This window comes from Acomys russatus, chromosome 24 (assembly GCF_903995435.1).
Source record: "Acomys russatus chromosome 24, mAcoRus1.1, whole genome shotgun sequence".
NCBI lineage: Eukaryota > Metazoa > Chordata > Mammalia > Rodentia > Muridae > Acomys > Acomys russatus.
Window position 1 is genome coordinate 10,846,256 of NC_067160.1, and position 12,142 is coordinate 10,858,397.

Genomic DNA, 12,142 nt, shown 5'->3' on the forward strand with positions numbered 1-12,142 from the left:
AAGCTTCAGTAACAAGGTAGTAATCAGGAAATAAGGACAATAAAGCCCTTTTTCTTACTCTATACCGAGACAGCACAACATGAGCAGTACATTATGCACACATTGGATAGAAACATACACTCCACCTTTATGCACACATTAAACCCAATGCCACTGCTTAGCTTAGGCAGTAACTATCTGGTCTTAGTGAGTCCTCATTTTTAAAATGTACAGTAGAGATGCATACTAACAGGGTTGCTGAAGGAATAAATAAGATACTCCACATAAAAATAGTATACAGAGCCAGATGTGGTGGTACACTCCTTTAATCCTAGCACTTAAAGAGCCAGAGGCAGGCAGATCTATGAATTCAAGGATAGCCTAATCTACAGAGCAAGTTCCAGGACAGCTAAGGCTAGACAAAGAAGCCATGCCTCAAAAACCTGGCTAGGGGTGGGAGAGGAGTTGCTAAGATATTTAAACATAAAGCACAACATCTCTGCATTTTAAAAAAATTCCAAGAAAGGTGGAGTGGGTGTTTTTGGTGGGTTACCAATGCTCATCTTTGCCTAACGGGGTTAGTTACAATTAATAAACGTTCATTTGGGGGTTTCTTTCTTCTATCTTTCTTTCTCTCTTACTTTCTATCCCTTTTAATATTAAGGGAAAGGGGGGAAGGAAGGGAGGACACATGTTTGTAGTCTAAAAGTAGATTACTGAATCTACTAACTTCAAAAATCTTACATTGGTATTGTAGATTGAAGAAAATTTAAGACTTTTGATTGATGGAAATTTAAGACTTCAACTTTTGCTTCATTAATAAAAATTTAAATTGTATATTGTCATTCATTTTTGCCTTATGTATTATATGTTATATGTTGACAAAATATTATATATTGTATGTTAAAAACTTAAGTTCATTTTATTCAATGTTTATTTAATGTATTATTCATGTACCACTAATGTCTTAGGAAAAACTGTTCAGGAAGATTGGGGATAAAAGTTGATATTTAGTTACGAAGAAATCCTACTAGATACTAACTTACTTTGTCATAGAGCAGGTTTGTTTAATTTCTTGTATATGTCTCCAAAGGAATAGTAGCTAACTGTAGGAATAGATAGACTTGGTTTTCAAACTCTTCAGAGATCCACAGAATATGGCATTTAAGGATGAGGGCTTTCCTGACAGAGAGAGACATCCACTCCTGGCCGCTTCTCCATTTACATCACTGAAGATGGGGGCTTCAAGAGACGCAGGTGACAGAATGGTCACTGGACAAAAAAAATGCTCTTATCTCTACTGCTGATGACAGGCTGACTGGCTACAATGATCAACAGTGATGCTGGAAAGTTGACTGTCCAGCTTTGAAGAGACTAGATGGACCAGACCGTCAGATTTCCTGATTCAAAAAGCAGTTTGTTGGATGTTTTGGGCCAATAAGGCTGAAGACTGATTGCCCCAATGAAGGAGAGACTTCGGTGACTATCCAGGCGGTCTGCTCTCTCTGTCCTATGCAACTTGGAAGTTGCCTGCCAACACGTCCTTTATTAGATAGATTTTCCTTTTTGGGTCTCTGATGGGATTGAAGACTAGATAGCCACGGTGTTACTAGAAGCTTTAGTTTAAAAATTAAAAACACCTTTATAGATGGATAATTACAATTTCTCAAAAAAAAAAAAAAAGACTCTCTTTGGTAGGATAGTAAAATATTTTTTCTCAGGTTAACAAATATAAAAGGACTTGGTTATGTACTTGATACCTGATGATTATATATATATGTATATGTGTGTTTATAGTTCTTAATTTTTTTAAAGAAAAGGGGGATGTGTGGGAAGGAGTAAGCTTTGTCACAGGTGGGAGCAGTCTTGGCGGGCTTTACCCTTGGGGCACCCCATGAATACCTTGTGACAGACTGAGTGGAGCCATCCTGGGTCTGGAATTCAGGAAGCAGACCTGGGAACCCCACCTGGACTATTGTCTTTCTAATGGTCCTTCCCACGTGACTGAAGGAGTTGGGGAAGAGAGAATAACAAAGTCAGCGGCAGGGAGAGCGTGCAGGGGCAGCGGACAACCTGGATCAGCACGCCGGCCAGAGAGACACCTAAGGATCCGTCCCGTGGAACGGCTACCGGAAGGTTCACTCTTTTGTCCCTTTAACCTTTTTCCTTCTTGTATAAGCTAGTTGGGTTGCATAATAAAGTTTAATTGCTAAGAAACAGAGTCAACACACATGTAGAAAGCAAAACAAATTACTGCCTCATGCTCCAAAAAAGGAACTGAGCCAGGATGGTGGTGCATACCTGCATTTCCAGAGATATGGACAGGAGGGTCACAAGTTCATGTACAGCTAACCAGTATGCCTGAGGTCAGCCTGGGCAATACAAGGCCCTGTCCCTGTCTCAAAAGGCACAGGAGAGGATAAATACTCTCTGGAATAATTCAAATTACTAAATAACTACCAATAAAATATTTTTCTGACATTTTTAGTTAACATACTCAAATATATCTTACATGTGTGTCTTCTTATGAATCGCAGGGGACACACACAACAGACAATGCGAAATTAGTAGACTGCTTAAATTCTAAAATATAAAATTCTAAATCTTCCTCCACCTCCTCGAGATACGATAGCCCTGGCTGTCCTGGACTCACTTTGTAAACTAGGCTGACCGCAAACTCACAGCGATCCGCCTGCCTCTGCCTCTGCTGGGATTAAAGGTGTGCACCACCATGCCCGGCTAAAATTCTAAACTTTAACACATATAAATAACTGTTTTACAGAGTTATAGTAAGCATTAAAATGTAAGTGAATGCGTTTTTTAGGATATAAATATAAAAGTTGAATGCTACAGGATAAAAGACAAAGAATTTATTAATTTGATGGAATCCCAGATAATTTAAAGATAGTGTATGCACCAACGGACCGACTCTTGAGGCAACTGCATACTTGCACTAACATATGTCTTGTACCCACCAAGGTTAAAACATCTTTTTTGGTAGAAAAAAACTAAAGAAAATGTATAGCTACTCTACATCTAGTGTGCACTACACAACTCCAGTTACCAGCAGAAAAACAGGGATGTAGCTGAGTCTGCAGAGTGCTTGCCTACTGCATGAAGCCAAGTTCAATCCCAGCACAGCATAAACTAGGCATGATGGCACTCGGGACAAAGAGGCACGAATTCAAGGATACGTTTGGCACCACAGAGGATACATGAACAAAAGTGTGAAGCCAACCAGGATTAAATGTGTCTCTGTTTCAAAACAGGGTGGAGGGTAGAGCCAAAGGCCTTAGTGCCACTCTAATTTCTATGTAGTAGAAGGATACTGCAGTCATATAAATTAGCACAAGAAAATCATTTTGACTTGACAAGAGTGACAAAAAATACAGTAAATGAGAAAAACACCCTTTTTTAAAAGAGACAAGACAAAATAGATACAAAGTACCACATCAAGATTTGTTTTTAAAAGTTTGCACACCAATATTTGTTTTTAAAAGTTCTAGAAAATGTAACAACGCACTAGTAACTGTTCACTCTGGGCATGGGCACTATTAGCTACCTTGCTGTTCAAAAAATATTCAAGTTTAGACATTCACACAAAGTTGGTACTCAGGACTACCATTGATATGTGAAGGTAAAATTCAACCCAGGTTAAAACCTTAACATGGTACAGCTTTCACATCTTGTAAAACACAAATTCTTCCACCCATCCCCAGCAAATTTGTAAAAGCATCAGTCTAGGTTTGGAAGGCAAGTAGTATGCATTACTCATAGCTAATAATTTCTTTACAATAGCAGACTTCAAGTTATCCACTGTCTGAAGTTTCAAAATCATGCTTCTCAAATGATCAATTTACAGGCTAACTTGGCAGTATAGCACTAAGATCTGTACCACACTGCTAAAATATAATATTAAGAAAGTGATGTTTTGGGATGGAGAGATGGCTTAGAGATTAAGAGCACTATCTGCTCTTCCAGAGGTCTTGAGTTCAATTCCCACCACCACATGGTGGCTCACAACCAACTATACTAGAATCTGGTGTCTTCTTCTGGCCTGAAGGTGTACATGCAGACAGAGCACTCAAACATTAAATAAATAAATAACTCTAAAAAAAAAAAATAATAATGTTTTAAGCAGAAAACAACCCAAGTATATCTTGGAATATCACATACCATTTGTGAAGTGTCCAAAGAAATTATTGTTCTTGTCTCATCGGCAGGACACGTCAAGCCATACGACACACTTGTTCCTCCTGTCAAAACAGGAATCAAAAACTAAACGTTTAAATATTCTGCATCCATTTCATTTCTTGAACAAATCCCAAGAGCATAGAACACGAAAGGGTCCACTAGCACTGACACCTATTTCTACTTTTGCAAAAGCTAACACACTAAAAACAAACTCACCTTTATTTTATGCTGAATGCCAAATGCAGACACTATGGAACTGAAATCAATGGGCTATGGCTCCATCCCTGGACATGACATACTCATGGAAAGCCCTAGCACTTTGTAGAACTCCAAAAACATTATTAGCAAAGATCTAAGCCATGCTCACCATGGAGAGGTAGCTTAAAAGAAAAAGGACAAGGCCTGAACAACTAGAAGTACCATCAACTCCTTGGACCGTAAGCACATGACTGTCTTTCTGTTAATGTAACAGTGTTATACAAAAGGATTTAATAAATTAAAATAAAAACAAGCTAAATGCTCAGATCATGATATTTAAGAACAAATTTTCATATTCTTTGGTAAAAAATAATGGTAAAGTAGGCTAAATAATATGTAGAAGTAGTTAAAAAATAAACTCCTATTTCCTCTTAATATAATTTATCAAAGGATAAATGTCTTCTTAACAAAGAATAATACAATATTTTAAGTTTTAACTACAATCAGCCCATATCAAAATACAGTCTATGTGGAGAAGAAAGTGCTGGAATTCAACTCCCAGTAGAGATCTGCACACATCAACTTCCTTTCTCCAGGTGAGACTGTCAGCGCAAATGCAGAGCCTGTGCTTGGCACCCACCACGTGCTTACAACATCATTCTCAATAGAAGAAAACTTGACGGTAGTGGCACTGTGCTGCCTCGTTCACTAACTGAAGGGACCGCACCAGCTGCAGACAGAGCCTGGGGCTCCTAGGATTGCTGAGGCCCAATTTCTAGAAGTGAAAGTAATTTCCTTTGGCTTATTAAAATCATGCAATCAACAACAATAAAAAAAATATTAACTGACCATAAGGTAAAAGTAATACTAGCCTTCTATGGTCAGAGGCACTGACTAGCCATCAATGTACTAGTGAGCTGTCAGTTCCCCTAATGCTCCATGACCACTCTGCTCCTCTAAAGCTAACATTTACATTTTGCCTTGAACAACTACATACAGGTCAAAAAATTAATTACTAAATGAACATATTCTTACTTAGCATTAAAAAACATCTTCCCCTATGGTCCATACTGAAAAACGACATGAATTAGAAGCAAACGACATCTCAAGCAGCTTAGGTAGACATATTTAGAACACAAATAATCACAATAAACCATTTTTTAACAGTAACTACATTATAATCACAAAAAATGTTTTTCAAAGAAATATAAATAAAAACACAAAACCCTTTAAGTAGAACCAATTTAATCATAATAAAATTGAACAGCACAATACGTACCACCAATTGGTATGATACAGAGGTTATATCTGCACGCTAGATTCACAATCTTAACTACATCATCATGACATGCTGTTGAAGAAGGAAAATGCAGTAAATGTAGGCACATAAATAACATCTGCACATCCTCACAAACTGAGGGTCAGTGAAGCCTTTGAGCACGAAAACTTTCCTCATTTACGCAATCATGTTAAAAGGCTCTAAACGAGATTCTTTTCAACTCTTATTTTTTAACAATTCAGACTTTTTTTAAAGTATAAGAATTTCCTTCATGTCACATTCTATAATAGTAACATCTCATACAAGGAGGTCTCATTATCAAACCAATTAAATAACATAGACGAAAGCAATTTAAGTTAATATTGTTGATAGTGGTGGGTGTGCATGGTGGGGAGCACATGTGTAGGTCAGAGGACAATTTTGTGCAGTTGGTTCTACCCTTCCGTCTTTGTGAAGGTTCCGGGAACCAAATTCAAGGGATTAAACTCGAGCTGTCGTGCTTACAGGCAAGCATACTACCTGCTGAGCCATCTCATTAGCACACAGAGTTATTTTAATAGTGGGAATTTGGGGTTTTATATGCACACACCAGTGGGAACACAGAATACATGAGTGCACGGAAATAAAAGATATGCACACTACTTGACGATCACAGTGGTAAAAAGTGCTACCTGAAGAATGGACCTCAAATTAGCAAAGTTCCATATAATTATGATTCAGATTAAACAGACTTAAAGACAACTATAAGCCAAGCGGCGGGAGTGTGCACCTTTAATCATAGCACTCAAGAGGCAGAGGCAGGCAGATCTCTGTGAGTTCAAGGCCAGCTAGTCTATACAGCAAGTTCCAGGACAGCTAGAACTGTTACATGGAGAGCCTTTGTCTCGGAAAGAAAAAAGAGAAGAAGGAGGAGGAGGAGGAGGAGGACGACGACAACAACAATAGACATCATAGGTGAGAATATGCTTACACATGTGTAGAGCTCTAACTACAAAAGAACAACTGTCTCCACATCATGGGACTTGTAAGGGTTACAATGCCTCAAAATGCATTGCCGCAAAACTGCAACATTCTCTCAAAACTTGCCCTCATACAAAGGAAAGCTAGGTTTCATTACCAGTAAGAAATTCCCATTAAAATTAAATAAATTCCTCAGAGAACTGATAATGTGTTTGGAAACAAACTATACTAAAATGATACAAAGAGTTCAAACAACTTACTTGGCCATACAACTATATCAGGAATTCGCTCGAACATCCCTTCCCTGAGCAAAAATATCTCATGAAGACAATGACCTGTTTTGTTGTTGAAAAAGAAAAATACAAAACAATTTAAACTTATAGAAACCTTCTAAATAAAGACAAAAGTCAATGTGAGCAGCCCCAGGTGAGAAGTACAAAGGCAAGCCCCAGGGTAGGCAGTCCCAGTGTGAGCAGCCCCAGTGTGAGCAGCCCCAGTGTGAGCAGCCCTAGTGTGAGCTGCCCCAGTGTGGGCAGCCCCAGTGTGAGCGGCCCTAGTGTGAGCTGCCCCAGTGTGGGCAGCCCCAGGGTGGGCAGCCCCAGGGTGAGCAGCCCCAGTGTGAGCAGCCCTAGTGTGAGCAGCCCCAAGGTAGGCAGCCCCAGTGTGAGCAGCCCCAGGGTGAGCAGGCCCAGTGTGAGCGGCCCTAGTGTGAGCTGCCCCAGTGTGCGCAGCCCCAGGGTGGGCAGCCCCAGGGTGAGCAGCCCCAGGGTGAGCAGCCCTAGTGTGAGCAGCCCCAGGGTAGGCAGCCCCAGTGTGAGTAACCCTAGTGTGAGCAGCCCCAGGGTGAGCAGCCCCAGGGTGGGCAGCCCCAGGGTAGGCAGCCCCAGTGTGAACAGCCCCAGTGTAGGCAGCCCCAGGGTGAGCAACCCCAGGGTGGGCAGCCCCAGGGTAGGCAAGCCTGTTGTGGGCAGCCCCAGGGTGGGCAGCCCCAGGTGAGCAGGCCCAGTGTCAACAGCTCCAGGTGAGCAGGCCCAGTGTGAGCAAGCCCAGTGTGAGCAGCCCCAGGGTGAGCAGCCCCAGGTGAGCAGGTCCAGTGTGAGCAGCTCCAGGTGAGCAGGTCCAGGGTGAGCAGCCCCCGTGTAGGCAGCCCCAATGTGAGCAGCCCCAGGTCAGCAGCCTACCATGAGCTCTGAACACTCGATCATCTGCTTCCTGTGAGTAGGAAATATGAGCTTCTTTAAGTTCCTGAAGGAAATCTTCATTCACAATAGAAGGAGGTGCTTCACTAGGGTTTAAGGATGCCTAAAAAATGAAATTGGTTTTTTACTTATCTCTAAAAAATAATTTTGATCCCCTCTACTAAAAGAATAATTATAAAATGGAAATTATTGGTTTTTTGAGACAGGGTCTCTCTGTGTAGCCTTGGCTGTCCTGGACTCACTTTGTAGACCAGGCTGGCCTCGAACTCACAGTGATCCGCCTGCCTCTGCCTGGGATTAAAGGCGTGCGCCAACACGCCCAGCCCAAGATGGAAATTTTTTTAAGTTCAATATATGATACATCAAGTAACAGAGTCCAACTTGGTAACAATGGCAAAGTACAAATGGTTTGGCTAATCGCATAATAACATTTAACAGGGAGATTATGCTTTCTCTTTGTTTCTACGGCTGGCCTTTTGTTACCGACAGTGAAGACTGTAACCAACAACAGAGAAGACAGGGAAGCCTCACACCTTCAGTTTCCATTACAGACACTAGGTGTGCTTTTACATTGACATTTTTCTCCTGGTAAAATTTACCATTTCCCTCTTCAATGGCCATTTTAAAATGTTGCACAGGAACTCTTACATTAAGTAATAAAAGTATTATTATTAGGCAGTTTTAAAACATATGACTTAATTAAGTATCAACTCAATTTCCGTTAGGATCTTGAAGCCTAACCTTCAACTGTCAAGTTAAGACCACACTGAGCATGTCATTCAACCTCCATGAGCCTCAGCTTCTTCTCGTTAATGAGATTAACAACCAAATGTGCAGGGCTACTATATGGAAAGCACTGGACAGCGTGTCAGACATTTGCGACCACTGAACATAAGGAATGTTAATACAGTGTTTGGGATAAAGAATACATAAGAAAATATAAACAAAAATGTCTGGTATTTCTATACTCTCTTAATCTTGTAAGGTGCCATATTCGTTCAAATAAATATTTATTTTTACTCCAAAAAGCCAGGCACTATTCTAAGAACTGTGCAAATAGCAATTAGAGTTGACAGAGATGAGGACCGGGAGGCTGTGGTCTTACCTGTACCCTATAATCCTATAGTTACCAGAAGGAAATAACCAAACAAATCCCAATAAGTAGTCTGTCTAGCATTTTAAATTCTTAAAAGCAGAACTGCAGTTACAAACTGCTGTGGGCCAACATGTGGGCACTGGGAACTAGACCCAGGTTCTCTGCAAGGGTAGGAAGTGCTCTTATCTGCTGTGCCGCTGCTCCGGCTCCTAGAAACAATCACATGCCAACAGTCCATAGTATCACATAAGAGAGATCATGTTACGGACTGGCATATCAAATTGGAGAGATGAGATAACTACTCCATATAGTCCAAAATAACAATACAAATAGTCACAATATAAAGAAATGCTAAATATTTAATTGGGTTCACAGCAACAAGATAACTATAGCAAACAAATGTAACAAATCATTGCAATAACTAATTGGTTAGACATAAAAAGCACAACTTAGCATATTGAAAGTATTGTTTGCTTACTTTAGAGGTAGTTCTATGCTCCAGACTTGCTCCAAGGGTGTTTTGGATCCAGTCTCTTAAGGTTGGTAAAGTCATGCCACTAAGAGGATACCTAAGGTACAAAGTAGATGAAGAATGCTAGGGACAGGTATCTCTGGGTAAATGTGGAGCTGTAATCTGCTTCGAGGAAGATGGAGCAGTTCCTAAAAGATTCAGTGACTAAACTGCGTGTACAGTACATATTGAATTCTAGAGAACCCAGATCCTATCTCCGTTTCTGGAGTCTTTTCTTGTTTAAGTTTTGGAGAGGGGAGTACTGCCTGCTTCAAGTGAACATGCCGAGCACTCACCCTCTCCATGCCCATCTTCAAGAGCTTACAGAATACACCTTATTCTTCCTTTCTCTGTCTTTAGATCAGAACTCAACAGTATAGGAAATGAATCCTTAAGGAACCCACGCTGGTGACAGTGGCAGTAGTGTACTCTTCCAGTCTCTAAAACTAGCAGATAAATCTCCACTTCTATTACTACCTAGATCAGCAGTTCTCAACCTGTGGGTCACGACACCTTTGGGAGTCAAATGAAATGACCTTTTTACATGGATCACATATCAGATATCCTGTATATCAGATATTTACATTACAACTCACAACAGTAGCACAATTTCAGTAATAAAATAGAACATAAATTATTTTATGGTCAGGCATCATCACCACATGAGGAATGTATTGTGTTAGAGGGTCGCAGAATTAGGAAGGTTGAGAACCACTGTCCTAGAAAAATGTCACTATCAACATCATCACATCCTCTTTGCTTTTAATTAATGTTCTCCTAATAACTGTAAAGGTGTAACCTTTCATTATAACCCAAACGCAGGTGTAAGTTACAAAGTTTATACATAAAGTCATTTCCAATAAATCAAAAGCATGGAGGAACAAGGGTGGTGTGGGTGGCTCTTTGGATCCTCATTCAGAAAACTTCCTAAAGAAGCTATCTGTAAGACAAGAGGGGCAATAGGAATATGAACTAAATAAGTAGATATTACTTCTAAAGTGTGATACTAATAACTAATTAATATATGAGTGATTATGCGGGCTTATTTTTAAAAATTTAAAAGTATAGATATTATGATATCAGAATCTAAATATTGTAAGATAAAAAGGATAAACGTTTTGGTTAGAGGAGGGTGTATCATATTTTCATTCTTTTTTTAATGTTTAAAAAAATATAAGAAAACAAATATATAAGAAATGGAAAAGAAAGAATAAAGTGAGCTTAAAATGCAAGATTACCTTTTCCCCGTCAGCTCAACCTGGCCCTTCTTATTGAAGAAGAACTTGGAATCATTATAGCCCCATCCGTTCCATTTCATAACTTCTTGCCTGATGACAAAAAAGAATATATATATATATATATATATATACACACACACACACACACACACACACACACACACACACACACACACGACTTATCCTGGTGCTAGAGATGGCTCAGCAGTTAAAGCTGTGCGCTGCTCTTCTAGAGGACTTGAATTTAGCAATCAGGACCCACATGGGGTAGCTCACAACCACCGGAAAACTCAACACCTTTGGATTCTATGTCCATGTCACATACGCTCATGATCTCTCATGTACACGCATGTATATACTGGATTAAATTTCATTTTATTTCTTTCTATATAATATCATATACTATCAGCTATTACCACCATTTCCATATTTTTTTCTTTTCTTTTTCTTTCTTTTGTTTTTGTTTTTTTTGTTGTTGTTGTTGTTGTTGTTGTTTCGTTTTGTTTTGTTGTTTTTCAGGACAGGGTTTCTCTGAGTAGCCTTAGCTGTCCTGGACTCACTTTGTAGACCAGGCTGGCTTCAAACTCACAGCGATCTGCCTGCCTCTGCCTCCCAAGTGTTGAGACTATAGGCATGGGCCACCACATCCAGCTAGTACAAACTTTTATACGCCAACCAGACGTCAGTCCTTTTGTTGTATTCTTAGTATTCTTTCCAAAAAAATCAGTTAACTAGCCTCACAATAGATGGTCATGGGATCAACATTGCTGGCGTTAAGTAAGATACTAAGGAAAAAATTACCTTATTTTCTCTTCTGTCTTTTCATGTTGAATTTGTCTTTTACAACTGATATTCTCCCCTACACACACACACACACACACACACACACACACACACACACACAAATAAGTTTTAACTCTTTTTTTAAAAGACTTTTGCTAAACATTTCAAAACCAAAAATATATCATTGGCTTTTAATTTTCACAATCATTTAAAAGACATTATGCCCATTACTACTAGTTGAAATGAAAATAAAAACATATTAAAATGCCTACATACTAGCAATTATAAATAGAAATCATTGTAATGAGCAATACATGCCTCACAAGAACTACAATTAACAAATTTAATGCACTCAAAGACACATGAAAAGGAGTATGCTTAGAAGATAAGTGTTTCGAGCCGGGCGGTGGTGGCGCACGCCTTTAACCCCAGCACTCAGGAGGCCAGGCAGGTGGGTCACTGTGAGTTCAAGGCCAGCCTGGTCTACAAAGTGAGTCTAGGACAGCCAAGGTTACACAGAGAAACTCTGTCTCAAAAAAAAAAAAAAAAAAAAAAAAAAGAGGAGGAGGAGAAAAGTGTTTCATCTTATATACTGAGTTTAAGTTTGAAGTATAGGCTACAGCCTGGCATGCTCAAAATTCTGGGTCTGGTCCCAACTAATATAAGATGGCCTCAATAACTTTGCAAGTAAAACTATGAACAGGA

General features: G+C 39.6%; 2 protein-coding genes across 2 annotated transcripts in view; both read right to left on the reverse strand.

Annotated features, from left to right (window-relative positions):
- The window catches only part of Hnrnpa3 (heterogeneous nuclear ribonucleoprotein A3), a 397,554-nt gene that overhangs the window by 204,784 nt on the left and 180,628 nt on the right, over positions 1–12,142 (reverse strand). The window lies entirely within an intron of this gene.
- Agps (alkylglycerone phosphate synthase) overlaps positions 1–12,142 on the reverse strand; it is a 96,541-nt gene that overhangs the window by 65,791 nt on the left and 18,608 nt on the right. Inside the window, exons 2-7 of the mRNA XM_051166145.1 lie at positions 10,655–10,744; positions 9,384–9,474; positions 7,792–7,912; positions 6,871–6,945; positions 5,651–5,722; positions 4,156–4,235 (exon numbers count right to left, since the gene is read on the reverse strand). Of these exons, the coding sequence (XP_051022102.1) occupies positions 4,156–4,235; positions 5,651–5,722; positions 6,871–6,945; positions 7,792–7,912; positions 9,384–9,474; positions 10,655–10,744 (529 nt within the window). The remainder of the gene's footprint in view (positions 1–4,155; positions 4,236–5,650; positions 5,723–6,870; positions 6,946–7,791; positions 7,913–9,383; positions 9,475–10,654; positions 10,745–12,142) is intronic.